Genomic DNA, 22,212 nt, shown 5'->3' on the forward strand with positions numbered 1-22,212 from the left:
TATATATGTATCCATAAATGCTTCCATTAATGGTACTTTAATCAAAATTATTATTCATGAAGAAACATGATGAGAAAATACTCAAGAGTCCTACCTGAATTCAGGCTATGAGCCTAGTAGTCTTTGAAACATCAGTGGATGTTTCAACCCCCCAAAATGCCAATTTAACAATTTATTTCATGGGTTATATTGTTATAAGTGTTCAGTGGTTTCCCTTTATCTTGTTTTCTTCACCCAAAGATTCTCTAGAGTCCTTAAGTCCAGATCTTGTGTAAAAATGAGACATTCACTGAATGCGAACTGAATGATTCATGCCACCCTGGTAGATTGGGTGAAAAACTGGGTGAGTTAACAATGAGTGATTATAATAGCTTGTGGTTCCTCTTAACTGATGGTAAATTAATTTTCTTTGGGATAATACTGGATCAAACAGTCTTGAAAACTTGTCTTCCTGAATCATTCTTGGCCACTAAGTGCATCCTTACTAATTTTAGTTAATTGGTAAAGACTTACAGGTTGTAAACTTTGAATGAATCAGATTCAGGTTACAGTTTGCAATTGATTCAGTTCTTATCTACCCAGATGTGTAAAAGAAGTTTGGAAGTTTCTCAGCTAGGGTAAATTGTTTTTTTAGAATAGAGACTATCTGTGTTCTAACTGCAGACAGGTTTAGGGTTTTTTCCTTCTGATTTTATAGCGATATCACTTTATGTGATAAAATATGTATAAAATTCTTTTGTAAAGTGTACTGGTGGGATTGCAGCCATCATTTTTTACTTCAAGGTCATTTTCTGTCTTTCAAACACAAATACAATTTGTATAGATAAATTGCAGGAAGCTCTTTCCATGAAACAGAGTTCAAATCATTGCACAGATTTCTAAATTACAGGTAATGTATAATATGGTACAAAGAAGTGTGAATGCATTAATTCCCATTGCCCCTGCCCCAGCAAGGAGTGCACAGTGAGAAATACTGTTTCTATGGTAACTGTCTGCCAGGACAGAGTGCTGCAGACTGAAATCCTTCTTAGCAGGCAGAGTAAATGCTGTAATGAGTACTTGGAATCCAATTTCAGACACTTCCATATTTAGGCACTTAAAAATTATGTTTACATTTTATTTTATGTAAATTGCACTTTACTCATATGTAAACTACCCTGGAACACTGCTGGATCATGTGCAGTCTCTTGGACAGAAAGAATTTTGGAAAAAGGCTCCATTGTTTCCAAATCAAGTTTCTCTTAAATCCAGCAACATCCCAGTAGATACAAGATTTTACAGAGATGCTTGGTTCATTAACTAAAATCTCTGAATTCTGCAGGAGTCCCTGGCATATAATTTTGTGTCCACATCAGGCTCATGAGATCTGAAGATGTCTTGGCTGGTTTATTTTAAGAACAAACCCTAGGTACAAGACTACATTTATTTTTGTACTAAGTGGGGTTTTATTATTTTAAATTTAGTCGGTACTCAGACACATAGGAAATTAGGGCTTCAGCGTAATAGATTGTGTCCCCTAAAATAAAAAAAATAAATTAATGTCCTCTCTCTGTAAATATGAGACTGATGCTTTCTTTGCTTCATCCTGCACCTGCACTGTGTCTTTTAACTCTTATTTCTAGGAGAAAGATGTTACATGCTCAATGGTTTGTATGAAGAATAAAAATTTGGAATCTTTACCAGCCTGTTTTTTATTTTTTTAACATAGCAGGAAGTGTGTACAACAAGTTGGTTAGTGAATATCAATTACTGGTAAATAAGGCTCCCTTCAGTAAATGTAAGTAGGAATAAATTGAAGTCCTAATCAGAAAGCATTTTTTTCCTTGAAAATCTTAAATGGTGTCTATTTTACCATTCACAAATAGTATTGTTTATTCTAAATATTTTCTTAAATAGTGTATGTCAGTGTTACTTCACACTATGTAAAATAAAGCACTGTGGGTCTTCTCCTTGCTGATGCATTTTATGTTTATGTGGTTAAAATAGAAATATTTGGAGTCCTTTTCTCCTCTATACTTTACCAAAGAAGATCTGAATAAGGGTGATATTATACAGTGGTCTTGCAGATGCAACACACTAATAGAACCATTCACATATTAAAAAAAAAAAAAAAAAAGAAGAGGTGAAAAGTTGATATTTACCAGGGACTAGCATTGGTGTGATGAGCTCTGGAGTTTCCAAGAAATCCACATTACTTCTCTGGAATGTCTTGCTGTAATTCATTTGAAGGTGGCTAAATAATTGCAAAAAATAAAAATGTGACATGTTTTTTAAAGGGGCTCAATTTTTTAAATGAGCATAAGAAATTTCACAATTAATGCTGTACAGAGATTCTGTGCTTAAAAACTTACAGTGATAGTGGGAGAGGAGATCAGATAAGCTATGAAGGGCCTGCAGATATATGAAACCCAGGTTTTCTTCTGTGCAGCTCGCTGTCAGTCTGATGCTCATCTCCTGGCTGTGACCCAGTACAGTGTTGACACGTGTTACCAGTGTTCCTGAGTCTCTGTGATAGGAAACCCAGTAAAACTGGGGTTTTGTTTGACAGGAAAGCAACAAAGCTGCAAGAGACTTCTCCATCTCCCGAAGAACAGGCTCTCTCTACAGATTTAGGATCACAGGGTTGGTGTATTTGAGTGCTGTAACTTAATATAGATAAGGACTATCCTTTTGTCATCTGCCTGCCGGAGGCTAGAATTCAGCTGGTAGGATGTTTAATAATTTCTGTTTTGGGCCCAAAAGAGACACTCTGGGAGTCTGTTGGATGGGTTCCTGTGATGTGGATTAGGAAGTTTTGGGAGAGTTTCCCATAACTACTGATGTGTGCTGCAGGCTGGCACACCATCTGTTTCAATAATTGTGTCTTTTTGTTTTTCTTCCTTATGAAACTGGTGCTATTGCTGTCTTCCTGGTTTTCTGTCTCTGATGAACTACCATTCACCTGATGCTATATCCTTATGTACTCACTTTCAGACTCTTTCTGCTATAAATAATCACCATTGTCTTTCTGGGATTTTTATTTATGTTTCAGTATATTCAAGTCTTTAGCAACCAAAGTATTGTTCTGAAATATTAATTGTGATGTATTTAGCAAAAGATCGGTTAGCAGTATTTAAAGTAATTTGTACTCAGTCTTTCCACACAATTGGTTTCTAACCTTCAAATTTTATGTATTACCAAAAAAAAAAAAAAAAAGAAAGTCCTGACACTTACCTATTCCAGGCATTGCTGTTTTCCCAGAACTCATAAACAATGAAGTGGAAATTACTCGGAATCTTCTGTATGGAAACACTAAGAATTTCACAATTGAATTAATTTATTGAAACAAAACAAAATTATTGGACATATACATTTTACTCCTAACTGCTTATCAGTAGGAACAAATGCAGTGATTTTTTTAAAAAACCCACAGAAAATCAAACCCAATACCAACCCAATTAATAAACTTAACAAATGATTGATCATAGTGATCACATACTTCAAATTATCTGAGCTTTTAAAAATAAAACCCCTTGTATATTTATTTTTATTATGTAATATTTTTATGAAAATAATTTTTCATATTGCTCCAATAGTGTTATTTATCTAAAAAATGCTAAACAGAAAATTAATCAAACAGCTGCTCAGGGAAGATAATCTAATGAGTAGAAGTTATCCTTTTGTATGAGAGATGCATCCAAGTGTCATAGAATTTAAGTGCTTTGAAAGCAAATGGAGTAAATGAAATAATGCACACATTATGGAGTAAAAAGCCATATAGGCATATCTGCTGCAGATACACTTTTAAAATAATATTTTGCCTACTAGTTACTTGTTCTTAAGTTATTCAAGTAACAGTTTCTCAGGAGTGAAAAATGACCCACAGGATATCTGTTGATCTTCTACACAGAATCATCCTGCTTATTGTCCTGAGCATAAAAGCTTTATAGTGTGTAGGGTATTTATTCACTTGGGTAATCAAACTGATGTTTAGATAAATAGCAGAGAAAATATATATACAGATTTTTCCATGTGCCCAAGTGTGAGGTTGCTGACCTCACTAATGATGTACTTGAAAACTGGTCTCAGCTTTTGCTTCATATTGTAGTCAGCAGTGTTTTGTGATTTATTGTTTTTTTTTCCTGCTGCATGTGAAAGTGCATGGTAAAATGGCCAAAATATCAAAAGCCGTTGGAAAAAACAAGTCCCTGTCAATTAGAGCTACAGCAAAACCCATCCATTAGGTGGCATTACAGACTTAACAAATGCCTGTACACTTGGGAAAGAAAGGAACTTTCTGCCACCATTTGCTAACTTGCATTCTGAAGTCATGTCACCAACAAACCTGCAGTCACTACAGTGCTTTGCTGGATGTTCATTTCTGGGAGGAGGCTGGGAGAACTTCTTATTGGGCTTTTTTTCCATCTCTTGGCCAACTAGAGAATTTTATTTTCCTCATCAGTCTGCCTTTACAAGTGAACCACTGCAGAAAGATCACTCTTCCAGCCTAATTTTTCTGGTCTATGTGAACACTACTGATAAAATCCTAATTCTGATAATCTCATAGCAACAAGACTCATAAATTAGGGGTGTGATAGGCAGTATTTGAAGCCCTTGACTAGATGGGAAGATTCTGTGTCGTGTACACATTACCAAAATATCTTTTTCATAATGGTCTGTGGTATGTATGATAGTAGATCTCTCTAGTATGTTAAATTCAAAAATTAGGTACACTGGTAAGCCACTAAAATTTATCTTAACCCAGCTCTAATGTTTTATTAATTCTAAAAGGAGCAAGGCAGAAACACAGTTTCATTGAAAAGTTTGCTTTTTAATTTTTCCAATTATTTATTATGAATTAAAATTTAACAATGACAGCCTAAAGGGAAGATTCTGAAAACTTCCAAGCAAATAACTGGTGAACAATTGATAAGTTGCTCCTTCTCCAGGTAAGCATAAGTTAAGGATGGCAAATGAGTTTTCCAATAAAGAATGTCAGCCTAGAAGCTTCCAGAAGTCATGAATTGATGACCTGCAGAACTAACAAGCTTGAAAAGACTGTTTAGCATCTTTGGGATGTACAGTCATTTTGTGACAGTACCTAAAATCTGCACATTCTCACATCTCTTTCTAGTTCTAGGTGTCTTTAGGAAGCTTTGTCTTACACACATAACCCACCAAGAAAGGTATCATAGGCTCTCTCTTCATGAATAATCTGAGTTACTAAAGAAAAAAGACTACATTTCTTCCTTCAGCCCAAGGACAATAACCCTGTACTTACTGCAAGCAGCCACCTTGAGCAGAAGCAGATTCCAGGTACTGCTTCAGGGCAATATGGAATTCTTCCACTTTTTCTTCTTTCACAGACATTTGGTGCTGAACAATCATTATCTGCTGATACAAAACCATGACAATATTGCTGCCACAGCTTCCTCTGAATTCCTTGTACTTTAAACATAGAAAAGTCTATCATGAAACAATAAAACCCCAATCATAGAAGAAAACCCACAAAAGTTCCCTTGAAGTTTGCAGTCCCTATTTTAGTGATCTGGAGTGGAGAAGTAGAAAAGCTCAAGCTTGGCTTTTGTGTCTGGGCATGAGTGTCCCCTTCAGCCTGTTGTCCTAACTCTGTGATTTGCCCTCTTCTGAGTCTTTTCAGAAGAGGGCAAAGCACAGGCTGGGCTTTGAGATGCTCAGTAATAAAGTCAGTGTGTTTCCTTGGATGAATCTGTATGCCAGCAGTGAGTTTTGGGGTAAGAGAATATCCCCACAACCTGCACTGGATGCACTGTTGCTTTTGTAAAGGTGCTTTCAGAGTTTTTACCTTTTAGAGCCTTGCCCCTCACCTGACTGAGAGGCCTAAGATAGCCCACATTAAGTGATGAAGAGAGAGGGGGGTCTTCCCTCCATAACCCGGCAGGAAAATGAACAGTCTTTATAAACAGGGCTATGGAAACAGTCAGCAGTGCAGAAGACCTATCTATCCTGAACTAAAATAATCATCATTTAGCTCTTTCAAGTTGTTTATTTACTGATTAACCTATTGAAGCTTGTCAACTTTACTAATGGAACATTTAAAGCAACACTATGTGCTTCTTAATCACTACATGCAGGTTTTTGACTTGTTTCTGCCTTGATAATGAATACTGTTAAATCATGGATTATAAGCAGTTTGTGTAGCAATACTGCATAATCTCATTTTTAAAAAAATCTAATGCAACTCCTGTGATTAAATAATTTTTTTCATGTATATTTGATTTGCATTTTCTTAGGTTCAAGTGAATGAATGTTAGGTTTATGAATTTAGGAATGCTAGTATATCAATCTTGGGACATAAGCTTGTTTAGCAGTAAGTTTATTTCTGGTCACAATTTTGGTTTTGTAGATTGTAATGAGCACAAGATACTCTTCCATTTTACCTCATAAGATTTCCTATGGCAGTTTTGGGAGGGAGGGAGGCTGTACAACAATGGTTAAAGCATGCATCCAGCATTTGGAGCAGAGAAGCTACCACCCCATAAACACTGCTGCTAAATTTGATAAATCTTATTAATCTTTCTCCTTATGTGTATTAAGGTTTTGGCTCACTCTGTCCTTTAAAAACAATGTAAAAAGTTAATATAAAAGTTTTACTCACATATTCTAAATTTTGTTGTTGCCTTTTGCCCAGTGTATTCTGCCAACTAAAATGGATTCTTATCACTGGAAAAAGTGAGGATAAAGATTTTTAAAATTATTTTTAGCAAAAGAGACCTGGTGTGGTCTCAATGCCTGGTGCTTAAAATAAAATGTCAAAATCATTATCTTGAACAGTACTTACAGATCTTGCATTTTCTTCCAAAACTTCCTCTTCAAGTGGCTCAAGCTTGAGGTCCTTTGAGGCAATTGAAAAGAAAATAGAAATTGTAAGGAGTCAATAATATAGATGTATTCTGTTCTTACATTTTTTACAAACTATTCCAATAACTAGATTCTGTTCTACGCCAAGAAGTTAAATCCCTTCTTTATTAGTTCTAAGTCAAACACAAGTTTTACATGATCCTGCATGCCTCAGTGGTTAATTCCAGCCCAGGCCGTCTTGTAAAGTTTTATATATAGTGCTTAGCAGGTGATTTTTCATTTGAACAAATCTGCTTGTTCCCAAATGTATGTTGGACTTAATTGAGAAAAGACAGACATCCTCTCAAATTGTCTCATGGACAGTGGAGATGAGCAACAATGGCAATTTGAAATGAACTATCAGCTACTGTTGTGCAATCATAAAACTCTACACAGAAGAAACTTCCCTGCAGGGACTCTGTGGTTGCAAGGGGCTGTTTTCTAGCATTGGAGGAGATGTGCATGATGGTCCGAGTCAGGTCTCTGAACCTGTGCTCAGCCCTTGCTGTAAGAATGGGCTGGGCAGCAGCAAAGAGATGTGTCTGTGAGTGCACCTGGTACCCAAACTTGATGTGCACTTCAGGAATCAGTGATTCACACAAACACCAACCTGTAACACACACAAAATCGTTCTTTACTTGCCAGGCACATGCAGTACCTCCTAACCCAGTGCCATTATGATATTCTGAAAAATACCCATGTGCCTGAGAAAAGAAAGCAGATTGATTTGCAGTAAGCAGCTGGAGCAAAACACGCTCTGTTAGTGGTGCTTCACGTCTCACTGAACACAGTTCTTGTGCAACAAAGAGAAAAATCTCCTTCCACTCCCAGCGCGGGTGAGGATTGATTTACCTCAGGTAGCAGCTGTTCTGCCAGCACAGATGCTGTACTCGCTGAAAGCCAGCAAGAGACGCGCAGGTAGAATCCAAATGAGCAGAGCACCTCCACCAGCAGCAGGTGGCAGAGCAAGGCTGGAGTGTTCAGAAGCTGCTGTGAAGTTAAGTCATGAAATGTGTGTGGGAATTGAAAGACAGCCGGCTTTATTGTCAGTGCAGACACTTCGGATAAAAAAAAAAATGAGGGAAAAATGTGTATTCCTGAAGTGAAAGTTCACTTTCACTGCCTTTTTTTTTTTTTTTTTTGTCAGGAAACATATGCAAAAAGAGAGGAAAGGAATGACTCCAGGAAGTACTGCAAAGTTTCTCTAAATGTAGCAAGAAAATAATTGTTTTCTTTGCCAGTATATGTAAATAAAGCCTGGAAATAAAAATGGATGCAGCTCAGAGGCTTTAAAATGCCTTTTCAATCCTACCTCACCTCAGCTGAGAAGTAGTGGCTTCTGAAATTGCCTTTTAGAATGATTGATCCTTTCTTATCTTTTTCAGGGCAAAGTCAAGAAGAGGGGTTTTAGTCTGATAGGCAGCTGATATTTAATGCCTCTCCCAATCAGACATGGCTGTAAGATACAAATTCAAGTAGAAGCAAAGTTAGACAAAGGTGAATATAGAGAGGTTGTCTACTGGAAAAATTAGACTTATGTAATTGCTGTGTTTTATTAATCAGGTTTTATATTGACAAGGAGGTAATTATGGGAGGTTTATGCCCTGCCACTGCTTCCCTTTGAAACAAAGCTCCTTTTCAGACTCAGGTTCTCTGTCATTTGTCTGTAGGAAATGTGATCATTTTATAACACCCTTGTTATAAGTTTATTTACCACAAAATGTTTGGCTGCTTTCTGTAACATTTGAACTGCTTTATTGCTGAATGCCACGTTTATTTATTTTTAAAGTAACATTCTTTTAAATGTTTTTTTTTTGGCATCAGTCCATGTCAGGTGGCAATTGTGACAGGGCAGTGAGCTGCTGTTTCCAAAGCTGAGTGGGGAGTAAAGCCAGACTTACCTTTCATGGTGGACTTTGACATTTCAAAATCCAATTTATATCTATTCAGAAAAAGATCAAGTTGCCACTAAAATGTCATTAATGTGGCAGCTGCTGTGTAGTTGCCTTTCCCATGCAGAAATGGCCTCCGGGAGGAAGTGTTTGGGCAGAGGCTCACAGGTATCCCTGGCCAGAGCAGGGAGTGCTGACTGCACTGAGCACACCACGAGGAGCTGCAGAGCACAGCAAGAGCAGAGGGAGAGGCTGGCAGAAGTCATGGACAGCGCCACAAGGAATGGCCACATTTCACAGCTGGTTAGGGAGAAGTGATGCGAGAGACTGTCAGACTGCAGGGATAACCAAAGGGAATACTGGGCTCCTTTTGGAGCAAGGCCAGCAGTGCTGGGGGTGGCCGCATGCAGCTGATCAGTAATTAGGCTGAGATAACAGAAACACCAAACTGGGACCAAAGGGGAAAGGTAATTAGGGGCATTTTATTAATTTGGGAGGGAGGAATGGCAGAGAAAGGTCTGTGTGCTTCTCTTGCTGAGGCCTGTGCCAAGTCACCACCATTTATTGGGGTTTTTTGTTAAAACCCTTACTTAACTATTTTCTGTGTGTGACTTGCTACTGAACTCAAGCTGGACTGGTGGTTGAGTAACAGGAGATGTTTTTCTGCCTTGACCCAAGGTCTGAGCCAGTGCCTGGGTAAGGGGCATGGGTCCAGCCACAAATACTAGATGACAATATTCACAGGGTAATATCCCAGTCAGCTAGAAAGAAAGAACAGGATCAGGCTGTTCTGTGTCCCTGTGAGTGCTGCCTGTGTGGGCTGGTGAAGAGACCCATGCCAATGTCTTTGGAGTGCAGGCAGTGTCACTGCTGGTGAGCGCTGACCTGTGGGGAGGAACAGCACCAGCTGCACTGGGACTGGAGCTACTCCTGGCTCTGAGAGCACAACTCAAAACCTCACCTCTAGTGGACAAGGAGGAAGAAACACCCTGGGTCCCAAAATCCACCGAATTCAGCCACTCCCCTAGGGCATATCTGAAATTGTCTGTCTGTCCTTCAATAGGGAAATTTAATGCAGAGAAAAACTCAGGAATTTATAACCTTACTTTTTCATCTGCTGTTCTTTCTTAAAAAAAAAAAAAAAAAAAAAGAAAAAAAGAAATCATCACACACAGATTTTAAGACAACTTTTGAACACCAGAGTAACAACTAGCAATCAAGTCAGAATAATAATGAAGAATAGATATTTTCTGTACTGACAGATGTGGCTCAGGATTTTACAAGCACAGGGAAGCCCTGGCATTGTTGATCAGACGGGTGATTTGTCAGAGTCCTGGAAGGCTCTGCTTTGGTGTGGGAACCACAGGTGGTTTCTGGGCTCTGGGGGCAGCTGCAGCCAGCTCCCAAAAAGATTTGCATCAGACTTTGGTTGAACTGTACGGACAAGGAAAGCAGTTTAATCTTTATAAATGAAGATTCTCTGATGGGAAAGGAGGAAACAAAACTTTCTATCAAGCTTTCATGAAAAAGTTTAGAGAGGAAGAGGAAAATATCAGACCCTAAAAGAGGAAGATTGTAACATGCTCCCCCAAACAAACACTACTGAATACATTCACATTCTCCAGTCATAGAATAATACAATTTTTCACATCTTTATGAAAAGTTCAATCTGTGGTGATGGGAGGGGGAAAGGGAAGCATTGAAAAACAGTGTCATGAATAGGAAAGATGAAGGTGGAACAAACATGTAGGCATTTAATGAGTGTTAGCTCTCTCAGGTAATGTTGTGACTGGGGCATTGAAAACATTTGTGGTTTAAGGACTAATTTACTGAAAGTGAAAGAAGAAAAAGGTGACAAATCACACACACCTTCTTTTCCAGTTTATCAATTAGCCTCTGGAGTCTGTTTATCTGGATCACCCATTGGCTGTTTTCCTCAATTCAACCTTTGAAAAAGAGAAAAGATAAACATTAATAAAATGTTGCTAAGTTGCTGGTAGATAGTGTATTCCTGTCTTAAAAAAAAAAATTACCCTGCAGATTTTTTGTCTTTTCAAAGATTGTGCTGCAACTAGTTCAATGTTTATTTAGGTGGAACTAAAGGAAAACATGATTTGACTCAATGGATTATTTTCTTTCTTTTTAAGACTAAATAGAAATCCAAGACAGAATGAAAACTACATTATAGCTTAATGCCAGTGCTTTTGAAATAATGCTGGTAACAGAAGAAAGTTCTCCATCTCCACTGCAGGTATATTCCTGTCTGTGTAGTGACCTGATCATAGAATCATAGAATGGTTTGTGTTGGAAGGGACTACAAAGATCATCAAATTTCAACTCCCGTGCCACAGGCAGGGAACCTTCCACTAGATCAGATTGTTCAGGGCCCCATCCAACCCAATCTGATGTCATACAGCAAGGCTAGATCTAGACAATACTGTTCTAGACAGGCACAAGCATCTGGGCTATGAAGGTGGTGAAGGGTCTTGAGGGGAAGCATAAAAGGAGCAGCTGAGGTCACCTGGCTCGTTCAGTTTGGAGAAGAGGAGACTGAGGTGAGACCTCATCACAGTCTGCAACTTCCTTGTGAGGGGAAGAGGAGAGACAGGTACCCATCTCTTCTCTCTGGTGAGAGTGACAAGTGACAGGGAATGCCATCCAGCTGTGTCAGGGGAGAATTAAGCTGGATATCAGGAAAATATTCTTCAGCCAGAGGGTGGCTGGGCACTGGATCAGGCTCCACAGGGAAGTGGTCACAACATCAAGAGTTCAAGAAGCATTTGGACAATGCTCTCAGGCACATGGATTCTTGGGGATGACACTACACAGGGCAAGAGTTGGACTTTGATGATCCTTATGAGTCCCTTCCCATTCAGGATATTCTGTGATTCTGTGAGTCCCTCGAATGTCTCTGGAAAGTTTTGCTTTGCTAAAGTATCGTGAAAATTGCCTGCCAAATGAAAACAACAACACTCAAGGAAACAAGTATTTGCATTATTAAGGAAGTTTCTGACATCACCCATCATGTAAATGTGTAAATGAGTGGTTGCTTTAAGGAGAGAGGAAGGTTATTTTTCAAAAAATGTTCTTGTTATCCGCATTCATCAACCTTCTCATTTCCCAGCTGAGAGTTCTTGTGTCACTTGCCTATATATTGACCAAAGAAAGAAATCCTAATGCTGAGAACATACCACAGCTGTGGTCTGTAGAGGAGGCAGGGTATGGCTTTACCTGAACATGTACATAGGCTGAAGGAATGTTGGCCTGAGACTTGGGTGCATACACACACCACAGTGTTACTGTGGGCAGCTGGCAGTAAGCAGGAAAGTGCCAAGACAAACACAAACCTTGTGTAGGAAAGTAGACAGCTGTCAGCTATTAGTAGAGCTGTGGAGGAAAATGTTAGCTCTTTAAGATTACACAAATACAGTAAGTGGATTTGGTAGAGTTGCATTTGTTTGGGCTCCTTCTGAGTCAGGAGTGCAGCTACAAGGCTCTGTGACCTTCCCTGCTAGGAACACCAACTCACAAGAGACCAAATATCATCCTGCATCACTGCTCTCAAAGAACAGCATCATTTGGGAGTGGCAGGGAGTGAGTCATGAATGTGAGGGACAGAAAGGTCTTCAGCAGAGGCTTTAAAAGGAAGAGGCCAGAACATGGTCAAGAAGTGAGACAGACCCACTAGATATTTTGTTTTTTCAGTCATCTTCATGCCTTGATTCTGGGACATGTAACTAAGCATGAAGATGTCTTCACTGCAGCTTCATGCTTAATGTCACTGCTTCCAAAGAATTCCATTTACCAAAGTACTCCATCATTCTCCAAAGCAGAAATGCTGCTGCAGACGTTTTTTTTGTGTGCATTATCTTAATTGAAATATTCTTTTCTTTCTGGTTTTGTGTTTTCCTTTTCTGTTTATTATTTATTCCCCTCAGCTGAGATATAAGTCATGGCAGAGAACTTGGTTGCATGTAAGTCACGCCTTCACATTTTCATTCATATCTGCAGGCAGTACAGATTACCTAAAAAATGTTGAATCAATCCAAAATACACACTTTGGCCCACAATTAAATTTTTATCTTTTATAATTTCAGATCTATGGACGTGCATTAATTTTCCTCAGGTTTCATGTAGTATCTTCTGTATTAAATTGAAATTGTCTTCTGTTAGTAAAGTATCTTAGTTACATATCTAAATTAAATTCTTGAGAGGAAGATTTGTGTGTATTTTTCTGTATATATGTCTATGTGTTTAAAATGTGAAATACCATACCTGTGCTGGAATAAGAGTTATTTGATGACAGGCTGTTGTTCCTCTGAAGCCTTCGAGGTGAGCAGTTTCCTGGCCACTGGACTGAGAGCACTTCTGGTTTTCTTGGATCTTTTCTGCACAGAAACACAGGAGACTTCTTAAGAAAAAATAAGGGAGAGCTCTTCTCTCTCTGTTCTCAAAAAGTGTGCTTCTATCTTCCCTTTTGAGTTAAATAAAAAGAAATACCTGTTGAGAGGACTGAATTATTTTCTGGATTTTCACTATAACTCATTAGTTTTATTAGGTCATTAAAGAAGTTAAAAGAAAAAAAAAAAAGAAGAGGGTTAAGCTGGCATAAACCTAAATCTTTGAGGGAGACAAATTTCAAGGTCAGTATCTGTGCATGCTGTGCTTCTGACCTGACCTAAGTAGTCATTCACAGTTTCTTCATTCACAGGAGTTGTGTAGCATCACTGCAGAGGAACTGGCATGAATTGAGGTGCACAGACACTGTGCATGCTTGGTGCACCCTCAGACTTTCAAAACCTGGTTGATTCCTACAGTCAAGATGCTGGCACAAAATCAGGTATTACTCCTGTACTTCAGGGGATCTCAAACCCAACAGCAAAACAAACAAGAAAATTACATTTCCAACAGGAAAAAAATTACATTTCCAACAGAAAGGTCTTAAGATCTTCTTTGTCCATAAAATACAAGTTTGTATTTTGCTTTCCCTATTGTCTTTAACAATAGCATACTAAGGAAAAAATTCCACATAACCAAGTAACTATTCAAAAATATTTTGACCCTTGATTCTACAAACCCTCATTATGGAGATCAATCTAAAACCCCTGGAGGGATGAAGGCTACCCAGGTGATTGAGAGTTTATAGAGCTAGAAGTTAACCAAGAATATGGCCATATATTCTAAGAAGAAGCTGTGACAAGCAAAAGCCTGGCTATTTTCTTCCTTTAACATTTTTGCATTGTGTATCAAAAAAAGATAAATTATAAAGCTGGAAAAAACAAACAAAACAGTCAGTCATCTTAGTAATTTCAGAGCTCTTTGTATTGCAGTGGTTTGATTTCTACATTTGATATTAAACTGTCCAGGGATTTAAAAATAAGTCAGCAGAACCTAGCAGGTACCTAAATTATTGTCCTACAGGCAGCCCCACATCACGCATTCAATTTCAGGAAAACTCCCGTTAGCAGGTTCCTATAGGGAATCAAAAGTGTATCCCTATTCCTCCTGTTATTCCCTCTATCAGATTTCCAGGTGAAATGTACAGCAGCTGTGACCTCGCTCCTGGCCCCCTCCCTGCAGCTGCAGAGGGTTTGCTCATCTCTCCTGCGCTTTCCACGGCACACTGCAGGCAGCTCTGCAGGGACTGCAGCTGCGTCAGGGTCTCCTTCAAAAGAAAGCCAGTCACAGACTGCTCCAAAATGGAAGCCTCCTGATAGTCCTAAGGATTAAATGAAAAAAAAAAAAAAAAAAAAAACAAACCCAAAAAGTTAGGCTTTGCTTGCTAAGTTAGAAATACACGAGGGAAGGTTCAGACTTCATTCAGGAGGGAAGCAAGCGGGTTGGATGTTTCCATGTTTATAAATGTAAACCACACAAACAACCTTTGCTGATGGACAAAATGCCCTCTGAATTTCCAGGTGTAGGCACAGCTCCCACTCAAACTGAGAGGCTCAAGTACACAGTGACACAACACAGTTTCTACTCAAAAAGACCCATTTCTTTAAATCCTTAACTCCAGTTGATGGCAGCACCACATTACTTCTGAAATGTGGAAAAGCCAAAGTAAGACTGACAGCTGCAGAACTGAATTTAAAGTTTTAATTCAGATCCATTCTTGTGAAAAGATGTTTCTCAAGCCCACTGGCCTGTTTCAGACATTGATTATGGGAATAGTCTTTGAGCAGAGCACATGGTTAAGATACTTCCCTGAAAAATCCCACCAGCAGTTGGCTGAAGGGCTGTGTGAGAGAGGTTGCCTTCTGAATTTAACACTCTTTGACTGATTTTTGTTCCTTTAATTTGTTTAATTACTTTTGAAACCATAAATCTGTATATTTCACAATTTCAAAAAATGTTTCTAAATGTAATTTAAACTAGAGTTTGGTTATTATAAAAGTTTGCACCTATGCTTAGCAATTTGTAGTGGTTCTTTGAATAATGACATTTCCAATTTATTGTATGTCTAAAAAAACTTTATGCTTTTTTTGTTTTTTTGCAGATCATTTCAGAAATCAATTTTTATGCCTGTTGTCTCCCTGGCCCAATAAATCATATTTCCATGGCTGGGGTCAAATTTGATGTTTCTGGTAAGCCCAAATCTGCAAAAACACCCTGCTCCCTTCCAACCATGCCCATTATGTGATTCTCTGATTTGGCAGTTCTGCAGTAATATGTAGGTAATGCTTTGTGAGGGGGCCACCTTTACAATAATATGAACACCTTCTTTATTTTTTTTCTCATTAATAAATGTAACAGAGAGGATAGAAGAGACCCCTAGAGCCTCTACTTACTGTGTTGATGTCACATCAGGAACAGAGATATGAAATAGATTTACATCTCTTATGTTCTGAATGAATTTGTTGGCTCCTCACTCAGTTGATCTTGAAAACCTTTGGGCACAATTTCATCTAAAACAGTTTCATAAAATATGAGGGGCCTTCAATGAGAAATGTCCTTAGTCACCACATCTGAAGAGAGATGCTGGTCCCCCACTGCCAAGCTTTAAAGAAGACCTGTGACTTCAATGGTGTGGCCTCCTACACTATCTGAGAACCCATTTGAGTATTTTTGGTATTCTTAAGGTATTCCATGTTCTTTCCAATGTGAATTACAGCTGAAATGCCTTTCTGATTTTTAGGCTTCTCTTAGAATTTTTCCATGTATGTGTTTGCAATCAGAACACAAATAGAAGATGTTTAGAAATTTGAATGTAAAATGAAAGATTGTCAGATAATAGCTTTAAAAGCATTTTGCTCTCAAATGAGAGCAATCTTTCCACAATATCTGTTAGTAAGTTAGTTCTTGTTGGAATACTTCTGCTACAGAAATCTCAGATGTTAAACCACCCATGAATTATCAGAAGTTACTTATGTAGCCAGAAGCATCACGGTCTTCTACATTTACTTATTCTATCTTCAGACTAATCAGCCGTGGGTCACTTTCCAACAAATAATTTTTCATTGATACAATTTTAAAATAGATGCTCATGAGAGATTGTCAGTCTACCTGAAGGACTCACACCAGTCTATAAATAAGTTTATGGCAACCTTTCTATGATTAATCTTTTTGTGCAATAGGAAAGCTGTTATTTTATTCTTCTTCTAAACTGTCTCCGTTGTAATTGATTTAAAACTTCAGTGAACCTGAGAGATCATTTCATTTCCAAAATTTTTGATTTTCTGGTATGTTAGAACAACATGTGCGAATTTGTGCAGCATGGACAGATAACTGAAACCTTTCAGTGGAAATCCAAGGTATACTTTCATTTGTTTTTCAGCTTTTGCCATTGCTCTTGGAAATAAGTGAAGAAATCATCCTGGAACTGACTGTTTCTTGTAAGTTTTTGAATTGTGTTTTAAAATTCTGGGCATTCAGAAAGTAAATGTTGCAAATATGTCAATATTGCTTCCTGGTGAAACTCATAGTAAGTCTGATACAGGCATGCTGAATTACAACCTAAATGTAACATCAGTATTGTTTCATTTTGCAAACAGTTCAGGCGGGCTCTCACAGATATGGGGATCATATAAACATTAGCTGTGTAATACTTGCTGCTGTCTGAGGCTTCTGCTTTCTAAGTCCTTGAGAAAAAAATTACCTAGAAAAGTTTTCCTGCATCTTAAAGTAAGTAAGATTTTTTTTTTTTCATTAGAACTACTCCAAGTTTGTGCATTGCACTGGGATTTTGTGGCTGCAGCTCTCTTCACAGAGAGCAGCAGGCACAACTTTCCCATAGGATTTTTCCTAGAGAAGGCAGTGAGAAGCTCAGAGAAGAAGAGAAAACCATTATTATCTCTACTTGCTGCTCCTCTTGTTTTGCACATGTGGAATGTGTTATGGAGATTGTTTACCCAAAGTGATTTGGTTATTGGACACTGCTGAAGGTTGTTTTGATTCCTTGGCCAATTGGGTCAAAGCTGTGTCCTGGCTGTCTGCAGAGAGTCAGGTTTTTCTTTAATATATTTTTAGTATAATATCTGCAGTATTTTAGTATAGTATTCCTTAGTATAATATCTCTTCAGTATGTAATTTAGTACAGTATTAGTGTAATTTAGTATAGCTTAATAAAGCAATTGTTCAGCCTTCTGATTCATGGAGTCAGAGCACATTATTCCCTGGCTGGGGGATTGTTTGTTTCTACTATAGGATTTAGTCTTTTTTTCTTTATATTCCTGTCCCATAACTTCTATATTTAAGGCTTCCCTATGAAAAAGGTCCTTGTGATCTTTAGATATGTGTTAGAGTTACCTTATCATATTTACAGAACTATTTTGGAAGATGGGAAAGGTAGGCAGGATGCTAACATCATCTTTGGCAACCTAGAATTATCAAAGACCCTTTCCTTATGTATATTTTACCAAAATATTAGTGCTTACAACTATTTTATGTGGAATTACTTAACTCTCTTAATACACGTATTTGAGCAAATAATTATAAATTATTTACTGTTTTCTTTGAAGAATTTATGAGTCAAGAAGTTCTGAGAATTCTGAGCTCACAGCAATGTTGGGCAGCTTCAACTCCTGCCCAGTGAAAAATAGCTACTACCTGTCTTTCTAAAGTTCTTCAAAGATCACAGAAGAAGGTATTCAGGATATATAAATTATCTGAATAATTGTAATTTAAGTCATGGAGGGTAAAAGATTGTCCATTACAATTCAATTTAAACCTCAAGTCCAGCTCTCAGCACTGAAGAATTAGTAGCTGTGCTTTGAAATAATTTCACCACTCTATTTCCTTTGAAAATTACCTTATTTCATGTTTTACTAGAGGCACACTGGTACAACATTTTTGTATCAATTTATTAAGTTTATCTTAAGGTAAAATCAGCTCAACTGGCATGCCCAGCATTTTTGCTGCCAGTGCATCGTGCCACCAATCAGTAATGGGACACCATGGATGGTGTCTGAACATAAATCAGGAAAATGTCCCATTTCTTGAATTTCATTAGCTGTAAGTTACTGTTCATTAGCATACGCATTACACTGCACCACAGTCTGGGCAGTCCAGATGAAATAAGTCTATGTTAACATATTGTTCTGCTTGTTAGTTTTACTGAGTGTGAATGAATGAGGGTAATTTTCCACATTTTCCTCATCAAGAGGCAACTGTGACCTTTGCAAGCAGCAAAGATTTGTTTAATGAAACTGAAAATGCACATAATTAGTGATTTCACTGTGGAAAAGGTGACTGTGGTCTTTAAAAGTGTCTAAAGACCATCTTGAAAGTGCAGAAGAGGTTCTCCTTTTACAAAGGCAGAGGAGGCAGGGTTTAGGAATCTCCTAGTGCAGTTCCCATGTCAGGGTTACCAAGGTTCAGCAACTCTTGATCCTCTCAGTCTTTGATGCCAGCCTCACCCCTCTCCCCTTGACCCTGCTGCTCCATTATCAGAAGAGCAGCTCCTTGAGATGGAGTGGGACATTTCTTACTGATATATTACCTAGCAATTTTCTGTTTCCTATCTAGATGTCATATTAAACATAATTTCCAAAAATATTTATGCTTATCTTTACAGAAAATACCCTCAAGTCAACTGAAAAGCAGTTATCACTGAGTAGAACTCAGTAAGAAATAATCTATTTAAATTTCCCTTTATCTTGGAATGTCTCCTGCCCTGCTATATTTAGATCCCAAATTAGAGGGGCAATGCCCTGGGTTACAACTTTAAATTGAGGATATAAAATTAGTCAGAATAACTTCACTAAAATGAAATCACTAAGATCTAATTCTTCAGACTTGATTTCTTCAGGAAGAAATCAAAAGAGCATCAGGATAAAATCATAATTTTCACTAGAAGTCATATTGAGAGATGCTCAATGTATTGATGTCACACAAATGTAACTTTTACAGCATCCTCACTGTAAAAGTGATCAAAGGCAAGATGTGCCCAGTTATTAGATTCAACTTTGAATATGGCACAAGCTTTACAAGTTTATCCAAATATTATATTTAGCATAAATTATGTGTTTAAATTCTTTGGAACAGTGACTATTTCTACCAACCATCTGCAGTGCTGACATAGTAGCAATGAAATTAAATAGGCAGCCATGGCTGATTAGAAAGAAGATTGTCACACATTTGTAAGAGCACCTCTCAGAACACTCTATCACTCTGCTGGGATTGCTGAAGGAGTAATGCACTGTTGTTGCAATAATAGGGGGTACAAAATCCCTGCATGGATAAAAAGTAACTCCTATTTAAGTGCTATTAGGTGCATCAGGTAGCTTAGAGATGAGAAACTGTTTTGGCTGTGGCTGATATTAGCAGGTGACAGGGAAATGGGTAACACCCTTGCTCCAGGGAGAAGGTTGCCCTGCTACACATAAAACATCAAAGCCTCTGGTGGTTTTGATAGGTATCAAGAGGAGAATGGCTAGTTAAAGGTTTATTTTTCTGCTGCGAAAAAAATTCTATTTACAGGTATGAATATTAAATTAAAGGGGATTTTGTTTTGTTTTTGTCTTTATTTTTGACTAAACACATCTTCTCTGCTGCTGGCAAAAATTTGAGTATTGTCTCTTTCTGACCCAGTAGGTAAAAAACTTCCCCCAAAAAAGATCAAAGAAGTTCCCAAGAGTTTTCATTACTCTGATAAGGAGCTAGAAGAGGAAAGGCATGAATGTCTGGAATATCCTTGCATGACTCCTCAGAATTGCTTGCATTTTGCATTTATCTTATCTTTTTAAGATTGTGACTTGCACTAACAGTCACAATCTTAAAAATAAACAAAATAAAAAGTCCAAAACATAATTTAATAATGTTCCCAGACAAAAACAACATTTATCGGTAGGGTCCTCTCTGCCTTGTATCAGGGTGGACCTGGTGATATACTGAGCACTATCACCAGCATTTCTCTCTTCAGCTGGGAGACAGTCAGTTCAGTTAGTGGCTGGAACAGGCTTCTCTGGGAAGTGGCGGAGTCATCATCCTTGGAGGTATTTAAAAGATGTGCAGATGTGGCACTTGGGGACATGGCTGAGTGGTGGATTTGGCAGTGTCAAGAGGTTAATGGTTGGACTTGATGAATTTAAGGATTTTTTCCAACTTGAATGATTCTAAACCTTGATGCCATGATTTTTGATTGACATTAAAAAAAAGCTATAAATCTAAAGGAACAAATGAACTGTTTTCCAAGTCAATGCATGAAAATTAATACTCAGGATAAACAGAGCAATACCTGTTTTTCTTGTGCAGCAGCTATTCATTGCATTAATTCTGTGAAAGGTGCGTTTGTAAAAAGTGTAATTTCAAAGAGAACAAGACTCTATTCTGTGAAAAATGTTAATAAATTCTAACCTCATGGAAAAATGGGTGCCAGCCAATTTAACACGGTTTTTATGAAAACAAAAAAGCAATTAAAATTTTCATTTTTGCTCAAATATAATGTTAGTTGTGGAACACCATTGTCAACAAAGACTTGTCTAACTTTCTTCCCAGATAATTTTTTTGAGATAAAATTTACATAAATGCTACTGTTACCATTAGTCAAATATGCAAGTAAAAAAAAAAATCTAGGCATCCTGGTTTATAATGGGTATCAACCCTCAAGATTGCAGTAATTTACATAATTACCATCAATGCACTATCAGTAACTAAATTTCAAGCCCTGTGTTACTCTCTCAGCTCCTATAATCTTCTCTTTTACTTTACTGGCTCCTATTTTTAGACTAATCAAGAAATTTTCAAGTAATGATAAGGCTGCCCTGACTTTTAGCTTTGGGTTTTTCTGAGCAGAGCAGAAAAATTAATGATTTCATAGAAGCAGATAATTAGACATGCTGTGTTTGTCATTGAATCCTTGCTATTGCACACCACACACCTCCCTTTCTATGTTTTTACAAGCAACATGTAAAAAGCAGTTAGGGTTTTTCCCCCCCCAAAAGACTTGGAGGGCTATTTGAGAACTTTGTAGCTCCGCTGAAGAATTGTCTTGTTTTCATCTTAAAATTAATGTTTATGTTTTGTGTATGTAAGTACTGCATTAAAACCAGTCTTAAATAAATCAGTTTTGATCACTACTGCTCAAATGCATTTTGCTAGTCTGGTCCTTTGCTGTCACAGACAGATTGTTAGGTGTCTTTCATAAAAGAGCTGCAAAGGAGGGAAGAAAGTCCCTCCAAAGCAAAGAATCAGACTTTTGCAGAGTCTGAAAAAAGGAAAATTTGCAATGTTCCATCCCTCTTTTCCTGTGCTGTCTGCCATTCCTTTCCATGCAAGCCTGCTTTGCTTTTGTCTCCAAAAGAAGAGCTGTACCTCAGCATTTACAGGAGTGGTGTGCACTCAGAGATCATCCCTTTCCTTCCTGCTGTGAGGATACAGCACAAGGAAACAGTACTGAAACAGAAAGTAATCTTCCGGTTAGATGGGGTTTGTATTGAAGTATATCGCTTCCAAACGCAACTCAGTCTTTTCCCTGCTGAAAAATGTTCCTGGAGAAATCAAACCCTCTCCATTTTTAGCTTCAGACCTCCCATCAAACAGTGGAGCATGAACAGTTGCTACACTCCTGAGAGCTTCCCAGGTGCAGTTTAGTTTGGTTTGGCAGGAGGCATCTGGCCCCAGAACAGTGAAAGAAGATCAAAGAAGTTCCCAAGAGTTTTCATTACTCTGATAAGGAGCTAGAAGAGGAAAGGCATGAATGTCTGGAATATCCTTGCATGACTCCTCAGAATTCAAGAAGTCAAAGCTTCTTGAACCTGCTAACACACTGGAATGTTTTCTGCCACAGATGATGATGATGGTTTCACTTTCAGATAGCAGAGGACTGGAAGGCTGGAGAAAACTCAGTTCAAAAAAGCTGTGCTGACAGCTCTTTCAGACTACAGAGGGCAATAAAGTACACAGAAATCATGCTGCTCTGGGTCATTGGAAACTGACTGAGCCACTGTAGATACACTGTGTGCAGGTGGGTGCCACAGTGCAGGCCTTCAATTCCAGAATTCTTTTCTATATATGAATTTTC

At 38.0% G+C, this 22,212-nt stretch overlaps 1 protein-coding gene across 1 annotated transcript in view; it reads right to left on the bottom strand.

Moving 5' to 3' along the window:
- The window catches only part of NECAB1 (N-terminal EF-hand calcium binding protein 1), a 53,758-nt gene that overhangs the window by 772 nt on the left and 30,774 nt on the right, over nucleotides 1–22,212 (bottom strand). Inside the window, 7 exon segments of the mRNA XM_059471298.1 lie at nucleotides 2,142–2,233; nucleotides 3,214–3,291; nucleotides 5,261–5,373; nucleotides 6,800–6,853; nucleotides 10,620–10,696; nucleotides 13,026–13,138; nucleotides 14,306–14,469. Coding sequence (XP_059327281.1) covers nucleotides 2,142–2,233; nucleotides 3,214–3,291; nucleotides 5,261–5,373; nucleotides 6,800–6,853; nucleotides 10,620–10,696; nucleotides 13,026–13,138; nucleotides 14,306–14,469 — 691 coding nt within the window.

Source organism: Ammospiza nelsoni, chromosome 1 (genome assembly GCF_027579445.1).
Source record: "Ammospiza nelsoni isolate bAmmNel1 chromosome 1, bAmmNel1.pri, whole genome shotgun sequence".
Taxonomy (NCBI): domain Eukaryota; kingdom Metazoa; phylum Chordata; class Aves; order Passeriformes; family Passerellidae; genus Ammospiza; species Ammospiza nelsoni.